The sequence below is a fragment of the Ostrea edulis genome, chromosome 9 (assembly GCF_947568905.1).
Source record: "Ostrea edulis chromosome 9, xbOstEdul1.1, whole genome shotgun sequence".
Taxonomy (NCBI): Eukaryota; Metazoa; Mollusca; class Bivalvia; order Ostreida; family Ostreidae; genus Ostrea; species Ostrea edulis.
Genome location: NC_079172.1, coordinates 34,761,291 through 34,783,423, shown reverse-complemented (window position 1 = coordinate 34,783,423; position 22,133 = coordinate 34,761,291). Strand labels below are relative to the sequence as shown.

Here is a 22,133-nt window from a genome sequence, read left to right as displayed (position 1 = left end):
AGAATGTATATACAAAATACGAAAGCCCTTGCTTAAATAATTCAAGCGATATTTTCTAAGAATTTTCCTATATATCATCGTCGGATACCAACGGAGGATCTCGTTTTTTACTTATCAGACGAGATCACCCGTGGGTGTCCAACGATGCCTATGTATCAGCATATGTTAAACCTTGATCCCTTGGCATTTTAATTAAACACTCTACTTTACTTGCATGTCAGGAAGCTTTCACGTAAATTTGAAATTTCTTGGCCAAGTGATTCTTGAGAAGATTTTTACAGATTTCCCCAATATACTAGCATGTAAAAGTTTGTTATCCCTTATTGTGGCCAAACCCTACCCCCGGAGGCGTAGTTTTAACAATTTTGAATCTGCATTATGTAGGAAAGCTGCCCTGTAAATTTGAACATTTCTGGCTCAGTGGTTCTTGAGAAGATTTTTAAATATTTTCTCTATAAATTCACATGTAGAACTTTGATCCCCTATTGCGAACCCCCACCTTACTCCCGGGGGTCATGATTTTAATAAACTTGAAACTGCACTATGCCAGAAAGCTGTCATGTAAATTTCAACTTTCTTTACGTAATAGTTCTTGAGAAGAAGATTTCAAAGATTTTCTTTATATATTTGCATGTAAAATTTTGATCCCCTATTGTGGCACTACCCGACCCCCGGGGATCATGATTTTTACAAACTTGAACCTCCACTATATCATAAAGCTTTCATGTAAATTTGAACTTTTTCTTTTCTTGGGATTTTTAAATGACCCCACCCTATTTTTATGACCCCCTTCAAAGAAGAGGGGCATATTGGTTTGCACCTGTCTGTCTGTCGGTCGGTCGGTAGACCACATGTTGTCCGCTCAATCTCTTGAGACCAATTCACTTGATCGTAATGATATTTCATAAGGGATCGGAGTTGGTTATGAAAAGAAGAGGACCCCTATTGTTTTTCAGGTCAAAAGGTTAAAAGTCAAGGGTCAATCTATTCTGGACATAGGAATATACTGTCCGTTCAATATCTTGAGAACCCTTTCCTTGACAAACATTAGACTTGGTACACTGGTACATCTTAAGGAGCAGATCACCCCTATTGATTTTGAGGTCACATGGTCATAGGTCAAACTGGACATGATAATATATTGACCATTCAATGTCTCAAGAATCCTTTGCTTGACAGACATCAAACTTGGTACACTGGTATATCTCTAGAAGAAGATGACCCCTATAGATTTTCAGGTCACATGGTCAAAGGTCAAAGGTCAAACTGGACATAGGAATATACTGTCTGCTCAATATCTTGAGAAACCTTTGCTTGACAGACATCGAACTTGGTACAATGGGACATCTTCAGGAGAAGATGACCCCTATTGAATTTGAGTCACATGGTCAAAGGTTAAGGGTCAAATTGGACATAGGAATATACTGTCTGTTCAATATCATGAGAACCCTTTTCTTGATAGACATCAAACTTGGTACACTGGTACATCATCAGGAGAAGATGACACCTATTGATTTTCAGGTCACATAGTCAAAGGTCAAGGGTCAAACTGGACATAGGAATATACTGTCCGTTCAATATCTTGAGAACCCTTTGCTTGACAGACAACAAACTTGGTACACTGGTACATCATCACGAGAAGGTGACACCTATTGATTTTGAGGTTGCTTGGTCAAAGGTCAAGGGTCAAACTGGACATAGGAATATACTGTCTGTTCAACATCTTGAGAACCCTTTGCTTGACAGACATCAAACTTGGTACACTGGTACGTCATCAGGAGAAGATGACACCTATTGATTTTCAGGTCACATAGTCAAAGGTCAATATTTATACTGTCCGCTCAATATCTTGAGAACCCGTTGCTCGACAGACATCAAACTTGGCCTGGGACATCTTCAGGAGTTGATGACCCCTATTGATTTTTAGGTCACATGGTCAATCCACTCTTAACATAGGAAGATATTGTCTGCTCAATATTTTGAATTGATGATGCTACTCTCGATTAAATGATGTGTGTGTATACATGTAAAACCCTTTTCAATTTTGCACCATGGGGGCATATGTGTTTTACAAATATCTCTTGTTGCATTTTCGTGATCATCTCCACTTTAAAGGGGACATGACCCTTCATTTGAACAATCTTTAATCCCCTTCTCCCAAAAATCTTCGGCTCAGATGAGCTAAAAATTCGTCACAGAGAGCACTATATATTCCCTTGGTGTAAATTGGTTTACAAATCAAAAAAACTTATAATGGAAACGGATATGTATATGGATGAAAAGTCCTTTAAAAGTTCAATATCTATAAAATAGCTTACGAAATTTTGTCATTTCATTTCAAAATATATCTGCCTAATATATTTTTCCCCTGGAAATGACATATTGTTTCTTGAAGATTTTAAATGTAGATTTAGAAAATATTCGTTCCAATTTTCATAAATATTTTTTTCTCTGAATAAATCAGAACATTTACACGATCGAGTCCTCTTCACAGGTTTTATTATTCATATCATATATCAAATCAAAGTAAAGATGGAATGATTGTGAAAAACCCTTTTAAAATGAATAGAGCCATTTTTTCATCGGGATCGATATTCTCCAAACTGTTCCGAGTCAACAAAAATGGCGTCGCCTGCAAAAAGTTCTCCGCGAGATGCACAAGTTATGGCAGCAATTCTAAAAGAAATGGGCGTTACAGAATATGAACCAAGAGTTGTAAATGTCATGTTGGAGTTCGTATACCGTAAGATTGTTAAAAATGTAGAATTACGCAAATTATAACCCAGTGTGTGCGAATGATTTTTAATTTTACCAGACCAAATTTTCCAATGTGCAAAATTCAGTCTGCGCTTAACGTTTCTGACTACAAGCCTATAGGGCAAGTGAGAGTACAAAATTTGGTCGCCCAAATAAGATTTTACTTGCCCAAATGCTGTGAAGGAATGATTCAACATGGTTCGAAATTTCAAGTTTAAACATCTTATAACAATTAAATACAAGTTCAGCTTTCTTTCATCTTCTAATTCTGTCATTTCACAGTCAGTATCTTCAGAATCCTCCAATTCTGATTCTTCTAGTTCTTCATAATCACTCTCCTCCTAGCAAAGGTAAAAACAAGGGTTATTCACTAGCTCAAGTCCCATACTCTGAATGTCTTGTAGTTATTACTTTGGTGCAAAGTGTTTACACCATTTATTATTTTCGTGTCCTTTTACAGAATCAATTGTATAATTATCAGAGCCAGATACGAACTTACAATTTGCAGTGTTTTGCTTTCTGCACCAGATGCAAAATATGAGACCATCATTGTATTCCAATCAGGGCCGGTTCTCCTGCCAAGCAAGCTAACATTTTCTTTGTTGCTTTGTTTCCTCACACTTCTTAGCGGCAACTTTCTCTGTAAGAATGGGCTGTTTCGATGATTTTCTATCAGGAATTGCACATTCTTTATATTTTAGTAGGATCATAATCCCCACCGGAAATATAGTACTGGCTTACAGGGCCTTCGCGTCAATCATACTTGGTAGCCCAATTTTACTAAACACGGTTGAAAGCGGAACGTCTTTTTACCACAAGGTACCACAAGGAACCACACGGATACCACAAGGAACCACAAGGATACCACAGGGTACCTCAAGGGACACCAGTGTCACCTTAAGATACCCCATGGAACCCTAATGACACCCAAGGCACCCCTTACAACCTTATTGACACCCCAAGTAACTCCATTAACACCACATGGTACCACAAGGAACCCTATTAACACCCCAAATGACATCCTAATGTGACCTAATGACACACCAAAGTATCCTATTGATACTGCAGTGTATGTAAAGTATCTTCATGCAGTGTATGTGAGAGTCACTGGACCATATTGTTCATTTAACAGTGAAATGGGGGATCCTGTAGGTGAAAAACTTCTGGATTCAGGACCACATGTATTATAAATTAAGTTCAAAAGATTAGTGGAGGTTTCAAATGATCTAAGCATCCACAGATTCCTTTAATTTAACCAATTTAGAAGTGTTGCATGATTAATTCATTCCTAACACCACATTGCTATGATCATAATTTTAACCCGAATTTCCTCCATTTCCCATATCTTGTCAATACATATAGAAGCCAATACATAGATCCAAATTATAGCATATTAGATTAGAATTATTTCTATCATTCAATGGACTATAAAAAATTAACTATTATAAGTTATTTCCTACATTCAGACTTACATTTTAACCGAAGAAACAAACTTTAAATTAAACTGTTTGCTTAAGGGCTAGTGCCCCCCCCCCCCCCCCCCCCCCCCATACCCTTTTTAAATTGTAAAGGTACTTATTGCCCAGATTCAGTGACGGTGTGCCAATGACCATTTAAAAATGTCATTTCATACCTAATAATAAAGAGATATTTTCTATTTGTCAACTTTTGATGAAAGATATTAATTTTTAATCCCTAACATAATAATTTGGTCCGATATTTGGATACAATATAGCAAATGTAGCAGTGTAACCTAATTTGCAAAACAAATGATGACAGCATTCTGAAATCATTATGTTAAATAAATTAATAGCAAATCTATCATGAATAATTTGAACTTTTTGTAACAGTACTAGTGGGATAGTAAGAGGTACAATAGTTTATTTAAATAGCACTTATCTGGAAACTGCTTTTTAAATTGATATAGTTTTTTTTTCATATTTTACATCTGGGATATGAATTAATGTAATAAATAATTGGCTAAGATTATATTTATCGAACAAAGATGTGACTTTCTATGCAAACTGTCAGTTTGTAACACAATTTTTCTGAGAGTTCCTTGATACTTTTATGTTAGACAAACTTAACCTTCAATTTCAATATGACATCTACTACTCCCTGTGTATTGGAGGTAGACAACCCTTGTAAATGTCAGAGGGGTAGCTCTTAAACAGGGTATTTTCTTAAACTATGCCAGAATTTTGCCTCTGTTGCAATAATAAAGCACAATTAAAAGGTTTTTTCACCTCCCTTTTTTCTTTTATAAAACCTGTTTATTTTTTCTCATACCATTTTAAATGTTAAGGAGGGTTTTTTTCATATATGAACCATAATAAATAAAGTTTGAGCTTTCAACACATTTTATCGAACTAAAAAATTTTCACTTAGGCATTTTCTTTTTAACTACTGCACAACATCAAAAAATTTGTACTGATTTAAAGTTGAAAATAATACATGAGATTTAGATGAATTAAGAAATTACAAGTATTATGAACTGGAAAAAAATAATAACCTAAAAAAATTGTAATTTTTAACAACATTGATTGAAATTTCATACTACATATACAGTTTACTCTCATTTTTTTTCTTCTTCTTTTGTTTATTGTAATTGATGAAATATTAACCTTTTTCTTTTAAAAAAAAATAACCAAAATGGTAGTATGAACTGGTATGTATAACATCATCTGCAATTTTTTAAAGTAATCTTTTAAGGAATCTTCAGGCATACTGTACCTTTTGAAATAATAGTTAAATATTTATCTTAATTGTTTCTACTCTTTCCAAGATATTATTTGACTTTTTCATCACAAAGATTTAAATGCATAATATGAATGCTTCCATATCATTTATCTCCAGTTGATTACTAAGGGATGTCCTTTGGGTTATTGAGGGTATCTTTTGTTTGTGTATTGGAATACACAATTAACATATATTTAATTTAATTTTTTTCACAGTTGAAAATATTTATTACAGTTCTAATCTGTTTTCAAAGATGTATGAGCTTATACAAGTTTAGGATACTTTTATATATTCTCATTTGAATTACTTTATTTCAGGTTAATTTACTCTTACATAACACAAGAGGCCCAACTGTCACCTAAGTATAAATCAATCCTGTAAAGAAGCTACGGAAGGGCCAATCTAATAATTATATAATAAAACAAAATAAAGTGATTGATGAAGATATATTGCTAAAAAAAAAAACAAGAGGAAGATGATCAGGGAGCAACAAAGTACTTAATGCAGTTATAATCAGCAACAACCCAGTATAATTCTTTAATCTAATTTATCTATCATTGACATTATCACATTGATTGATCATCATAATGAATGACAAAGAGGTAAAACTCTTAAGGCAGAGTAAAGAATTAATAGAGCCCCACCCTTCTTTGGAACTCCTGACCCAGGGGCCACGAACTTCACAATTTAGAAAGAGGCTCCTTTGCTCATCATAATATAACACTAAGTTTGTCGGATAAATACCAAGGAGCAGAGAATACTTTTAAAGAATTAATGCATTTTCAATATATTAATGGAGCCCCACCCTAACTTCAGAACCCCTGACCCAAGGGGTTTGGACCATGAATATCACAATTTTGGAAGAAGCACCCTTGCTCATCATAATCATGCACTTTGTTCATCTGCTAAATTTAATGAAGGAGAGCAGGTTTTTAAAGAATTTATGCACTTTCACTATATGGTCAATAGAGTCCCAGTCCCTAACTCCAGAAACCCTGATCCTTAGGCCATAAATTTCATAACTTCGATGGAAAGCTCTTTACTGTTTGATTTCCAGGAGTATGGGAAAAGATTTTCAAAGTTTACTTCAATTTCTTTTGAACTCCCACCCCTCAGGCCCCAGGAGACAGAGATCCTGAAATTCACAATTTTTGTGTTGATTAAGCAGTTCTGGAGAAAAAGTTGAGAAAGTTAAAAGTTAAAAAAATTATGACACAAACTTAAGACACAACGCTGGACAAAACAGATAGAAATAGGTCACCTGAGTGACTCAGATGACCTAAAAATGCATATAAGCCATATCTAGATTCATTTAGATTGAATGGGATGTCAATGATGTATCCTTGTGGTATCCTTGTGGTTCCTTGTGGTAAAAAGACGCACCCCGGTTATCAATATTTCGAAGATTGAAAAATTTTTATCGACTGAAATTCATATATCTACCCTGATTTACCTAATTACCTTGCATATACACATTTATTTGAAAAAAGCTGACATAGTTTAACATGTTTAATACTATAAACAAAACAGAAACACAATACCGGACATTTGGTCAGGAACTATACAAACTTTAACCGGACCGATCCATATTTTACTGTAAATGTCCGACGTATTTCGCATACTCTGATAATAGGATTCCGGTTGTTATCAAAGCTCAAAACCACCTTAGTTCCAAGAAACAGATCGAATCTTCCTATCCAAAGGGCGTTAAACATCTACTCTTTTCCTGTACGTGATCGACGACAATGCAGACAGCTTGAATTATTTTCATTTATAAAACTCATTAAATTAAATATGAAAGGATTGGACTTGTAGTAGGAGATGTTTAACGCCCTTTGGATAGGAAGATTCGATCTGTTTCTTGGAACTAAGGTGATTTTGAGCTTTGTTTACAACCGGTATCCTATTTTCGTGTCATCTATTGTTAGATTTTATATATAGATTGAAACAAATGGATAAGAAGCCCCTGTGCATTAAACGTTCATTAAAGTCCTATGTGACCCGAAAATTTACAGCTTCAAATGATTTCATTTGTTGACCTAGCCATGATATATAGAGGGCTACAGCTACTAATCCCTAGAACATTGATTGCATTCTTGTTTGCAAATGGTATTCCATTTACTCAAAGTCTTCAAAAGATGTTTGTAATATCTTTGATAGGTTATGTAACTGATGTCTTGGAAGATGCTAAAGTCTATTCTAATCATGCTAACAAGAAGTCATTGGATGCAGAGGACATCAAACTGGCTGTACAGTGCCGTATGGACCACTCCTACACAAGTCCACCGCCCAGAGACGTAAGAATGTTTACCAAAGATATATATATATATACATATTTTATCAGTCTATGTGCATTTGAGATTCTGATCATTGGAAACATTTCTAAGTACTGTTGTTACGGTGCTCTGCTTATAGTGATTTCCGTTTTTTAAGTGTATTAGATAGATAGGACTTTAATGATTATATTTGCACATGTAGCATGTATACTTGTACAATATTGCGCGGAGGAACATTTGTTTTTTTAATACTCTAGTCATGTGTATATTCTTATTCGGGAAGCATTTACAGCATTTTTTCCCCTTATATAACTGGTACCGATGAACGGTACCTTTCCCAATGCCAAAAAACGTTGATTTTTACCAATTTTGAGACTAAAAATTTCCAATTCACTTGCTGAAAAATAGATTGCTGACATCGTAATTTACTTAGTCTGAAATGTTGTACGAGTTAACTAAAATGTTCACTTCCAGTATTTAATCAAAAGTACAGATCATGGTAGTGTGCGTGTTGTAGAGCTATGACAATTCTAGAATGAGTCTACGAAAATTCCTGATGTATCAGAACCGCAAATATTTCCGTAAAATTGTTTTGTTCTTTTTTCCCCCCTTTTAGTTGAAATCATTTGCTAATACATTGGTAGAAAATTCTCAATTTGTTCGATTTTGATGCTATTTTTCCCAATTGAATGGGTACCACTACCAGTGGATAGAAAAAAACCTGCTGATTTATATCATTAATAATTTTTAATTCTATCATAGCTTCTGTAGAATAGGATTGTAAAAGTGTAAAATTAAGGTAAAGAAACCTGCAACAGCAATGACAATTTGACTAATGTGGTAGTGTTTGACCTTTAATCAAATATTGATTCCCTTGTTGTTTGTGAAGATTAAAATCCAAATATATCATAATAAAATTTAATTGATTGAACTTTATCAGGTCTTCATACATTTGTCATTAATGCAGTATACTTTGGACTTTACAGCTCCTAATGGAGATCTCCAAGCACAAAAATAGCCAGGTTCTTCCACTGATTAAACCGTACACAGGTCTGCGTCTGCCCCCAGACAGGTACTGTTTGTCTGCCCCTAACTACAAAATGACCACTCACAAGGCAGTCAAAAAGGTGAACTTTACAACACTTTTGCTTGAGTATGAGTTCTATTCATTTGTATTCATGACCGTTGTCTTAACTCGTAATGAACCGTCCTGTAATGATGATAATGATGATTTTCAGCACCAGGCTAGGATACAGATTGGAATACCACAGTTCCAGCAGAGAATCAACCTGAGTCAGATGTCAATGACACCTGGTGGGTACATCTCTTAAATCTGTATCGCCTTCAAATTGTACTCACCAGAAGTATATAACATTTTATTGACCTTCTCCATATCATACTTACAGAAACATTTGCATCGTACAGAAAAATCAAATAAAAGTTAAATAATCCATAGTTTGGCTGATGAAAAGAAACATTTTATGTATTGATTGTGCAGGCACAACAGCAAATATCAATTTTAGACTGATATCAGTTCAATAGAAAATGTAGTCCACTGGAAACTCAATAGAATTCCATAATGGTGCAATCTACTTAAAATTAGATCCTATAATATGTTCACCTATCGTTACACATAGGATCCTATGTGTAGCAGTAGGGGAGCGAATCATAGGATCCAATTTTAATTAGATTGGCATTGGTGTTGAGCTAATCTGAGTTTTAATTGATGACTGTATCCTGTTCTTTTCAAAGTAAAAGAGCTCTACAATGCTAGATTATATAAAACAACGAGAAGAGTGTTGTGGACACAGTTTTGCATTGAATTAAATGTTCCAAGTAAAAGTCTTCCATTTGCTTTTGTTACCGGAGTTATACCATGTATATTTTGTTGTTATTGTTTACAGTTTTGCAATGTATCTAAATTCTCAGTTATGAATTAATCCTCATTTATGTTAAGGATAGCATTGAGGGGGAATTTATTATTTTAGGTTTACTGCAGTGTTGATTTCTGTCAGAGTTATCACCCTTGACACAGTAAGAGGGAATTTTATCATTTCAGGTAAACTCGGTGCTGGAGGTCCACATCTCACTGTGGTCACTAAACCAGGCATGACTGTTCCTGCTGTTACCATAGTAACCAAGCCCTCTGGCCATCACCCTACAATGACCAAACCAGCCATCCGAATCTCCACAGGTGAGTGACTCTGTTCAGCAAGACAGCTTTAAGATCAACAAAGTCAGATTTGGCATTTTCTGGCTGTAGCATTACATGTGTGAGAACACCAATTTTCAACAAAAATAATGGAAACCCTGGAGAGAATTCAGTAGACGATGCTGTGTAACTTTTTACCTACATATAACAGCAAATCTGTTGACTTGAAGTCCATGGTTCAAAATAAAGAATGAACTAGTGAGCTACAGTTCTGCAACTACATGTTGATAAATGAAAAATACAGATATAAAAAAAAAAATGAAACAAAACTTCTTTTTTATATTCAATGTTCTCTTCAAGAAAATCGCATAAATATTTTGTGTATAGATATTTATATTACAAATCGCATTTTCCTCTATGAACCAACCAATTTCAGCGCACGACACAATCCGTTCACATTGACTATGAACGGATTATGAACTAGCTTAAAGCACGCGACTGAGAGAGCGTAATGATTTGATAAAAAAATAGAACATCTGTTACAAAGATCTCGCAAGTCACACCTTTGGATTAAGATTGTAAACTTACGTGGATTATCATCCCAATCTTGTGATCTCCTATCTCTAAAATACAGTGCACCTTGCAATGTTGATAAAAGGCAGGGTGAGACGAAATGTGAAGTCATGTCTATTTGTTGACGTACGTCACAATAACTACTGTGACAGAGGCTAGGAGTTCGTTTTATGCAACAAAATAGAAGCAATGTAAACAAACGGTGTTTTAGTAAATGAATATGAATATAAGAAATGAACATCACTTTTGAGCTGTTTATGGTCAATATGAACGAACTTGGATTTGAGGCAAATTCTCTGTGAATTGCTAGTGCGATTCATAGAATTTGCCTCAAATCCAAATCCGTTCATACTGACCATGAACAGCTCAAAAGTGATGTTCATTTCTTAAATGAATCCCGGATTTCGATGTGTATTTTTAGGCCCGGCCTTAAACTCCTTAAACCAGGTGCGTACATTTCAACACAGCATCCCGGTGCCTAGTAGCCATCAGTCTGCCCCTCAGTCTTCTATACAATTCCAGCCATTACAGAGCACCACGATGTCCCTCATTGCCGGTCAATCATTAAACCCACTGAAGCGGAAAATGCAGGATGATGACTACGATAATCCGTCCTGAGGATTATGTGCTTTTTAACCTTTATTGAATGAAGAGTTACATTTGACTTGGAATGTACTGTCCATTTTAGCCTCATTTGACTGGAGAGCTGCAGAATGGTGAACATTATGTTATGATAGTTCTGTATTTGATGGAATCGTGCTGACAATGACATGTATGTACATGGCCAGCTGGAAAAGAGCTCAGCTTAATGATGTTAACAGGTGTGTGTTAACATGTGTATTGTTCACATTGGAATGTGTAACTATGTATGGTGTTCACATTGGAATGTGTAATTGTGTGTTGTTCACATTGGAATGTGTAACTATGTATGATGTTCACATTGGAATGTGTAACTATGTATGGTGTTCATTGGAATGTGTAATTGTGTGTTGTTCAAATTGGAATATGTAACTATTTGGGGTGTTCACATTGGAATGTGTAACTATGTATGATGTTCACATTGGAATGTGTAACTATGTATGGTGTTCATTGGAATGTGTAACTATGTATGATGTTCACATTGGAATGTGTAACTATGTATGGTGTTCATTGGAATGTGTAATTGTGTGTTGTTCACATTGGAATATGTAACTATTTGTGGTGTTCACATTGGAATGTGTAACTATGTATGATGTTCACATTGGAATGTGTAACTATGTATGGTGTTCATTGGAATGTGTAACTATGTATGATGTTCACATTGCAATGTGTAACTATGTGTGGTGTTCACATTGGAATGTGTAACTATGTATGATATTCACATTGGAATGTGTAACTATTTTGGTGTTCACATTGGAATGTGTATTAACTATGTATGATGTTCATATTGGAATGTGTAACTATTTGTGGTGTTCACATTGGAATGTGTAACTATGTATGGTGTTCACATTGGAATGTGTAACTATGTGTGTTGTTCACATTGGAATGTGTAACTATGTGTGTTGTATACATTGGAATGTGTAACTATGTGTGTTGTTCACATTGGAATGTGTAACTATGTGTGTTGTATACATTGGAATGTGTAACTATGTGTGTTGTTCACATTGGAATGTGTAACTATGTGTGTTGTATACATTGGAATGTGTAACTATGTATGGTGTTCACATTGGAATGTGTAACTATGTATGGTGTTCATTGGAATGTGTAATTGTGTGTTGTTCACATTTGAATGTGTAACTATTTGTGGTGTTCACATTGGAATGTGTATTAACTATGTATGATGTTCACATTGGAATGTGTAACTATGTGTGTTGTTCACATTGGAATGTGTAACTATTTGTGGTGTTCACATTGGAATGTGTAACTATTTGTGGTGTTCACATTGGAATGTATAAATGTGTGGTGTTCACATTGGAATGTGTATGTGTTGTTCATATTTGAATGTATAACTATGTGTGGTGTTCACATTGTAAAGTGTAACTATGTGTGATGTTCACATTGGAATGTGTAACTATGTGTGGTGTTCACATTGGAATGTGTTACTGTGTGGTGTTCACATTGGAGTCTGTAAATATGTATCTATTAGATGGATTAAACCATTCATATTGATTTGAGAATATCTTTGAGTTTACATCAGATTAAATAAAAGCTCAGTAATTGACATAATTTAGTTCCTGGCGACCGAGATGCTGAGTTCGACCATTAATTCTTTTACAGTAAACATTTAGTACAAATATCTGTTTCAAACGAAAACAGAATTCTTTCAACAATAAAAAACAATATAATCCAATGTAGTGAATCACGGGAATTTCCCAGAACTTTAATTGTCGATGTTTTACTCAGGCTGTCTATTTGAAGGCATTTATTACTATGGAGTAGAACCCTTTCAGATCATTGTGATTACTCTGAAACGATGACTCGCTGAATCTGATGGTTGATAAAATGCATCAATTTAGCCGACAGATCAAGTTAATTTATAGCCCATGTTAATCTGACATGAAAGGATACTGCAGGGACCAGTATCTCAGACCAGTAAATCATAAGTCAGGGACCTGTATCTCGAACCAGTAAATTATAAGCTAGGGACTGGTAAATTATAAGTAAGGAAACTGAAAATTGAGTCGGAGACCTGTATCTCAGACCGGTAAATTTTAAGTCGGAGACCTGTATCTATTATAAGCCAGGGACCGGTCGGTAAATTATAAGTTGGGGACCTGTATCTCGGAACGGTAAATTATAAGTTGGGGACCTGTATCTCGGAACGGTAAATTATAAGTTGGGGACCTGTATCTCGGAACGGTAAATTATAAGTCGGGGACCTGTATCTCAGATCGGTAAATTGTGAGTCGGGGACCTGTATCTCAGACCAGTAAATTATAAGTCGGGAACCTGTATCTAGGACCAGTAAGTTTTAACCAAGGAACTGGTATATTATATCCCAGGGACCAGTAAATTAAAAGCCAGGGACGGGTAAATTATAAGTCTATGAACGGTTAATTATGAGTCGGGGATCTGTATTTGGGACCGGTAATTATAAGTCGGGGATCGGTATCTAGGAACTGGTAAGAGACCTTTATCTGGGGATGGTGAATTAAATGCAAGGTGTCCATGTCTGCAGATCCAAGTGGTATGTGCTATGTCCCAATGAGCACTTCACTGGGCATGAGGAAATTAAATCCTAGGGCCCTCTATTTGGGACTGGGATATTAAACCCTAGGGCCCTCTATCTGAAAATGTGGAGTTGACACCCATGGTTCTATATTCTTAAAATGGGTTACACTCCAGACTATCGTATGGACTCTTTAAACATCATGGATCAGTGCAATTGACCTTGAAATTGAATTTCAGTGGCCTTTCTTTAGGGTACTCTGTAAACTTGAACCCAAGGGACCGGATAGTCTGTGTTTGAAACATTGAACCCAAGAAGCTGAAAAATTGCACATTTGGCACTCTGTCTAGGACTGGTAATTAATCTATAGTGAAGTGTTTTCGGGAACATGGAATTTACCCCAGGATGGGGGTCTAATTTCTGCGTTACTTGTATTATATTTTCGCCAATGGTGTTCATGCGCGTCTTTGACTTTTCATGTACAACATACATTTATTCTACAAGTTTTCAGAAGAAAAAATGTCAACAAATTTCCACAAATATTTGGGAAAAATGAACAATTAACAAGTTTTCATTCTGGGTTTTGCGAAATATCTAGAATCTGAATTAATGCTACCAACAAAATTAGTGTCGTGGTTACTAAGTATTTGGGAAATATTGCAGTTTTCTGTGTCTATCGCCTCAATACTATTTTCAAACCCGCCATATCAATCTGCCATCCTCCTAGTCACTGTGATAGTATTCATTCCTTACACCCTGTATGCGATGATAAATATGTACATACTGGACCGGGGTTTATCGAGTTCAACATTTCTGTGTTGGATACACCGTATTTCAAAACCGACTGGAAAATAACACGAGAAAATGACAAATTTCTGACACTTTATAAACAAGTCAATTCAACGTTATTTTTATGGTGATTTTAAAGCGATAAAATGCTCGACTCGTGGCACCCATTTGATACACAAAATAAAAAAGAAGCATTTAGAGATTATCTTAGAGAGAGCATATGTTGTACAAACCATATCAATATTCTTTCTGGGTTTTTTTTTTTTTAAATAAAACGAATCAAACATAATTTCAGGATGAATGATTTTTTAGGATCATAAACCACCCTCCAAGCATCAGGACGACTTTCACAAGATAACATTGCTGATTTTTTGGGGTTTCTTTATCATTTAAGGTAGTTTGACACGCGTTGTAATATCATGGAGGGCTCTTCTGCCAATTGTGAGCCGACATTTATTGTCTTGCTGTGTGAAGTCTGACATCAGATATGATTAGTTGTTGCCAGAAGCATTATGCACCGTTAACGGGCTGATTGGCACGTAAAGTGTCCTCGCAGATGCCTGGCGTATTTTGGGTTTATTTTACTGTTAAAAAGTTTCTCGTCAGTGTCAATTGTCAGTACACTTATTGTTAAAGTGTTAACACTTCTGTACAGCGATATGTTCATTTATATCGGAGTTAAGCTAAAATATTTGAAGACGAAAATTTTATATTCACGATTTTAATCATGATAACTTGTTATAATGAAAACGATGGTATATTTGATAGATTTCATCATATAGACAAGATTCATTCCGTTAGGGGAGGATTCAAAGGTTAAGATCACAGTTTGTCAGGAATAAGATTGTCGATGAACATCCAAATAATATTTACAGACAAATAAGCCTATTAAATAGGCTTCTCGATAAAGACCGAGGTAATTTGCCGAGAGATAGACCTGTCGATCAACGCCGAGTTGATTTAAGAAGTTAAGAAAGGATAGAACTGTCGATCAACGCCGAGGTTATTTAAGGAGGGATAGACCTGATTATCAATGCCGAGGTTATTTAAGGAAGGATAGACCTGATGATCAACGCCGAGGTTATTTAAGGAGGGATAGACCTGATGATCAACGCCGAGGTTATTTAAGGAGGGATAGACCTGATGATCAACGCCGAGGTTATTTAAGGAGGGATAGACCTGATGATCAACGCCAAGGTTATTTAAGGAGGGATAGAACTGTCGATCAACGCCAAGGTGATTGAAGAGGGATAGACCTGTCGATCAACGCCAAGGTGATTTAATGTGGTAATTTAAGGAGGGATAGACCTGTTGATAAAAACTGAAGTGATTTACAAAGGAACATCTTCTTGCCGGCCAAACCTTTAAGATATGTGGGGGGAAAAATTCGTCACTTCTTAAAAAGTCTTCATCAGTGGAAATCTTTGATAACAAATAAATTAACAATCTTGTGTAAGGTTTTGCAAGTAATTATATCAAACTTTAATATACGGCGGTGAATAAGTAAATCAACATAAATTAAATCACATATCTAAATATGCAAACAGATGAATTAAACTATACAATACATTCGATGGATAGCAGTATATATGAACTTTCATATTTTCCTTGCAGGCTGCGGCACTCTCCGTCCCACCTGCAACCCCCTAATGCCTCCTCTTCCTTATAATCCCATGCCTTCTCTTGTCTTCAAAATTAAATGTATCCAAAGGACAAAGCAATATATATTACAACATTATGACACCACCTCTTCTCGCCATTTCCGAGCACTATCTATCACAACCTTCGATATTTCAAAATCCTATTGCACGTGTAGTAATTTTGTGACGTCACTATGCGTTACAAGTACATGGCGTCCTCACTTAATCGGGCCTTACGAGATATAATGTCCTCCTACGTGAACTATCTTTTAAAATGACAGTTTCGGCACTTGCATCTTACGATATACCGGTAGGTGGCGAACACAGATTGATCGTTCTCACATTTGAGTCTGACGGCCTTCATGATGGACAGAGAATCTCGACAACACTTGCAATGGTAGCTGAAAGGTCGGTACAGGACAGGTCCAAAGGTCACCCGGGGTTCTGTCCTGGACTTAGTGCAGAAACCTTTACACCGCGCCAAGAGGATATGCTGAAATAAAAACAGGATAGGAGTTGGTATAGTTGATATTATATAGTGAGTACAGTATAGGGTTACATACAATCTGATTTTACTTTAGGTAGAAAGGGTAGGAGTTAATATGGTTGATATTGTAGTGAGTAAAATACAAAAATGTATAGGATAATCTACAGTATGATCATAATTAATGGCAGAAAGGAGAGTTCACAGGCAAATTATCAAAAATAAAAGTTGACATTGCTATTCTTCCTACCAAGCAGAGGGAGAATGGTTTTGAGATTAAAGGTAAGGAGGGGCTGAATTTGAGATTAAAGGTGATGATGAGGCGCTGAGTTTGAGATTAAAGGTGATGAGGCGCTGAGTTTGAGATTAAAGGTGATGAGGAGGCGCTGAGTTTGAGATTAAAGGTGATGAGGAGGCGCTGAGTTTGAGATTAAAGGTGATGAGGAGGCGCTGAATTTGAGATTAAAGGTGAGGAGGAGGCGCTGAGTTTGAGATTAAAGGTGATGAGGAGGCGCTGAGTTTGAGATTAAAGGTGATGAGGAGGCGCTGAATTTGAGGCTAAAGATGAGGAGGGACTGATTTTGAGATTAAAGGTGATGAGGGGCTGAATCTCAGATTGAAGATGGTGAGAAGGCGATGAATTTGATATTAAAGGTAAAGAAGGAGGTTAAAGGTGACAAATACACCGACAAAGGGTTTATTGATATCTTTGTAGCCCCTCAGATCGTATAGGTCCAGGCATGCAACAGTTCTAGTTTGTTTCAAATAGTGAAATACTTCTAAAACTTGATGGGATTAGGATTTTCAAAATGCTGAACCCAGACTTTTAGATGGTTCTACTATACCACGTAATGATTATGTTTCAAAAGTCCCCCTTCTCTCTCTCTCTCTCTCTCTCTCTCTCTCTCTCTCTCTCTCTCTCTCTCTCTCTCTCTCTCTCTCTTGTAGCCACCTTTACACTTTCACTTCCTAAATCCGCCTCATGCACGCCACCCTGAACCATTGTACGTCACCGTGGGACAGTTCTTTCCAGGGTATATAACGCACTAAAGTACTTGTATGTAATTTCCTCAACGATTCACGGGGTTGTTTAGAATAATACGAAGCAAGGTACTTAATCACTTGTCTAAATCTACAACGGTCCATCACGAACAACGTGACTGAATTGTCTCCCCTGATCACAGAAGTTTGACAAGTAGAATTTGACATTTCACAATCTCTAAAAACAACACCGCGTCTTCTGATATTATACAGCGGCCTGACAAAGTTACACAATGAAATACAGCTAACAGCTGCTAAATGGAACTGGATTATCTTCTAAGTACAAATTAATTAATAAACAATGACGTTCTTAACACTTAAATACCGTACTATAAAGCTTTAAGCGGTTCCCCCACTACCCAGGTTTCACTGTAATCCTTAAATGTATAAACATAAAATTTCATTACCATTCACACTGTGGTGCATATTTAAATTTCCCGTCCGGTCGGGTACATTCTGAGACTTGTCATGAATGTTCCTTCGCTAAATTTTATCAGATTGGCGTCAGAAGTGGGAGTCACGAGTCTATTGGATGAGGCTTCATACATGTTTCTATAACATATCCTCGAGATCATTGCATTGATCCGGAGCAGAGGTCTAATCTTAAGCGATACCATGGATACTGTCGTCTCGATATGAGTGAAGTATTCTTAAAAACCTACTCCATCAATCTATCTCGTACTCTGTCACTTTTCTATAGGTCTTAATACATAATAATATACATCTCATAATTATACTATATCATTCTCACGTACATGCACTATGTCATTTTCCTATACTCCCTATCACTAGTATTTCCTTCTCATACACTACTTAAATACAACTGTAATTATACTATATATGCCATTATCCTATACATGGTATACTATGTTATATATGTTCTAAGGCATTTTCACATTTATATATATATATATATATATATATATATATATATATATATATATATATATATATATATATATATATATATAATTCTCATATATTTTGTCATCCTCACATACTATCAGAGTCATCTTACCTTCTTTTCACAATTTTTTGTAGGGTGTTCGATCGAGTGAACGAAATAATGCCGCATACACCTGTTTTGTTTTCGCTTCGAGTCGACCACCCGAACACTCCACACCAACACGATGCAAATAGTCCACGCAATGAGAGTCCCCCGCCTGAATGGGCTTTTTACCATATTAAGTCATCAGTGATGATATGTTGGACACAATGCATCTGCCGTCAGAGAACCGTACACACAATCAGCAGATTTTTGAATATCACGCCAACGGCAGAAAAAGTGACCCTTTCTTCGTGGTTATCAAATAGTTGTCCTCGCAGCATCTAAACAAAATAGATTGATTAATCTGGGGACCGTCAAGACGCTAAATCTGTTAATCCCGGACCATAGATAAATTTCAACAAACTTGCACAGAACTCGCTAGAAAAGGTTTTCAAATGTCATTCAGGAAAACAAGACTAGTCCTAGCTGCGATAAGTTTTATTTTTCTAAACAATGAAATTCTTCACCAAGCACAGTCTCTTCAGAGCTGACGTCGATTGGATTAGTTGCAATTGAAGGCACATTTCTGATATTCTAGTCCAAATTTCTTTTGAGGTGTGTAGGTCAAGTTTTACAGTGCGAATTGTTGAAAAAGACTGAATTCTATTTTTGTCCTTCTTCTCAAATGGAGGGAAAAAATAATATTAGTTTAGAAATTAAACAAAGCATAACAGAAAAACTTAGGTGTTAAAATCCCATTCCGTGTGTGAATTATTGTTCAATATTTCACAAAAAATATTCGGCGTTTCCCTTCACGCTTTGATGGACTATATATGCATACTCCAATAGGTATACAGCTCCTCTCCACACCCTCATCCTCCAAAGCTAGTATTTAATTGAAGTAATTTGTATAACATGGTGCTTTAACCACAGATTTCACGATATCATCTCTTTAAAACAAAATGTGAATTTATCATCTTCAATCTCGCACACTCCTTAATAAAAAAAGAACATCTCTTAATATTTTTCCCCCCAAATTATTCTCCACATTTTGTATTGGCATCTCAAATTATAAATGAAATCCACCGTGTGGTTTATTCTCGTCAGATAACGGGATAGTATGAAAATCGTGCGGACCTCACTGAACGGAATTAGAAGTAGGTGAAAATTAATCACAGAAATTATCAGTGAATTAATGGCCGTGTTTAGCGCTCTCTGTTCCTCTGTACAAGGAGGTTATCTCAAGAGGTTACCGTGACGACAGAAACCACGGTAAAATTCGGGGGTGGGTGATTGGTGAGGGTAGAATGTTACTTAGCATGTTTTCAGGTGAGTGACGGTGCGCTAAGGGTAGATGTTGGAGGACGGCCCTAAAAAATCCTAGTTACAGAGTTGACCGTTAGATTTCTTTCTTCTTAACGTCTGCACCCCAAACGACAACACGTCATTTGTCAGTTCCAGGGGCAAATTACAACACCAAATGTAACAACTTTGGAGATTGAACTTAGAACCCATGAATCTATAGCTGTGGTCAGGTCTGTAGAGAAGTCTGGATCCCAGCGATTCCGACCGCTCCATATAGAAAGGTATGCATGCGTCAACGACTTCCGTTAGTACATACAGTTAAGAGGGTGGGAGGTGCGAGTGGCAAACCAGTTGGACATGAATGGTGTTTAGAAGTATAGTAATTAGCGCTGTACGGGCCGTGGATATCGGCCTGGGTACCTCAGTGGTTGCCTGACTAGTAATGCGGGGGTCCCTGGTTCAATTCCCGATCTAGCCGCCTATTTTCTCCGCTCTCCTATATACTATAGAAACAAGAAAGAAGCGTGTGTATCCGATTTATTTTTACAGGTGTAGTCTCAAATCTGCTATATACATTTTATAACATATACAAAATAATATTTCCAGTGCATTGTATTTCGAGGGAAAGGAACAGGAATATGCCCTCTAAAAGTCCAAGCTCTAAATGGGTTATTTCGAAATCATGATTGCTGGGTCCAGAATATACGTACATGTACGTACAATACCAGTTAAATTGTCCTCTGAGAGTTGTATCAAAATAAATAAACTCGGGGTTACGATCGCGAGTTTGGCAACCCCGTCCCATAGACCCCAGATCATATCTCGTACATTTCTCTTGGATCCATCCATACAATTTAAAAAGACTTCACAAACACTTTAGTTGTGTAACATTTTATACCTTTAGTTTGATAAGCCTTTTTAAATTAAGTGTACACCCAAGGGTTCGTCTTGTGCATGATAAATTATGACATACATATCATCCTTCACAATTCCTTTAGGGTATGTAGTAACAGGACCATTCGTGTGTGGGTGTGCAACACTGAACTTGTATAGACACCAAACGGGCCACATATTTTGTTTGACTGATTTGATATTTCACATGCAGCTTTTTTATCAAGTGAGGAAGAACCAAATTGATTTTGGGGTCAAAAGGTCAATACGTGATTTCATAAGAAAGCTTGTAGACACTCACTGCGAGGGTATATGTCCCGCATTGCGGAGCTCTTGTTACTTTTAATATGATTAATTATTACATGCATATCAGAACAAATCATTACTTGCAAGATGATAAATTGTTCTATGTATGTAGATCACTATAAATAACTTGTCTCACGAAATTACGCGTAAATAACGCTCTCCTGAATAAAATGATTTACACTCCTATTATCACAACCTCTTATCGATAATTCGTAAATAAAAGTAAATATGAACTAAAAAGATTTAATCTACAGCATTTTTATGGTTTCATCGACCATTGCGCTATTTTGCCAAAATTTTTGAAAATGTTTAACCATGTTTTACATGCGATTCAAAATACCAACAATTCTTAACGGATTCAAAAGTGCAAGCAAAAAGATTTAATTTGCAACTCCTCTTTAGATACATTTTTCAAATTTAAGGCAATACAGAACAACTCTGCAAGCCATACAGCAATGTTAAGTTTGATACGATATAACTCATTACAATATACACTGTATAATGGAATATTAGAGACGAAGGGGGTTAAGCTTTTAAAAAGTTTAAATGGAGGTATTGGTCCCCAGGTACCATAAAATTAAGATAACAGCGTACAATAAGTGTGTAAAGGCTAAAGAATTCACACAAACAAAAAAGCCCAAAATCACAGAAGTATTTTATTAGATCTATGAGTACATGTACAAGTACCGTCCACGTATTCTTATTGTAGTGAAAATACCGTCCATGTATTCTTATTGTAGTGAAAATACCGTCCATGTATTCTTATTGTAGTGAAAGTACTGTACCTGTACTCTTATATTGTAGTAAAAATACCGTCCACGTATTCTTATTGTAGTGAAAGTACTACCGTCCACGTATTTTTATTGTAGTGAAAATACTGTATATGTATTCTTATTACAGTACAAATACTGTACATGTATTCTTATATTGTACAGTAGTGAAAATACCGTCCACGTATTCTTATTGTAGTGACAATATTGTATATGTATTCTTATTGTAATGAAAATATTGTACACGTATTGTTATTATAGTGAAAATGTTATA

At 36.0% G+C, this 22,133-nt stretch overlaps 1 protein-coding gene across 1 annotated transcript; it reads left to right on the top strand.

Moving 5' to 3' along the window:
- Positions 1-2,616: 2,616 nt before the first annotated feature.
- Positions 2,617-12,650, top strand: LOC125658304 (transcription initiation factor TFIID subunit 9B-like). The gene is made up of 6 exons (XM_048889528.2): positions 2,617-2,743; positions 7,657-7,793; positions 8,759-8,899; positions 9,011-9,086; positions 9,832-9,966; positions 10,919-12,650. The coding sequence occupies exons 1-6, from the start codon at positions 2,623-2,625 to the stop codon at positions 11,113-11,115; spliced, it is 807 nt and encodes a 268-aa protein (XP_048745485.1). The 5' UTR covers positions 2,617-2,622; the 3' UTR covers positions 11,116-12,650.
- Positions 12,651-22,133: the final 9,483 nt, after the last annotated feature.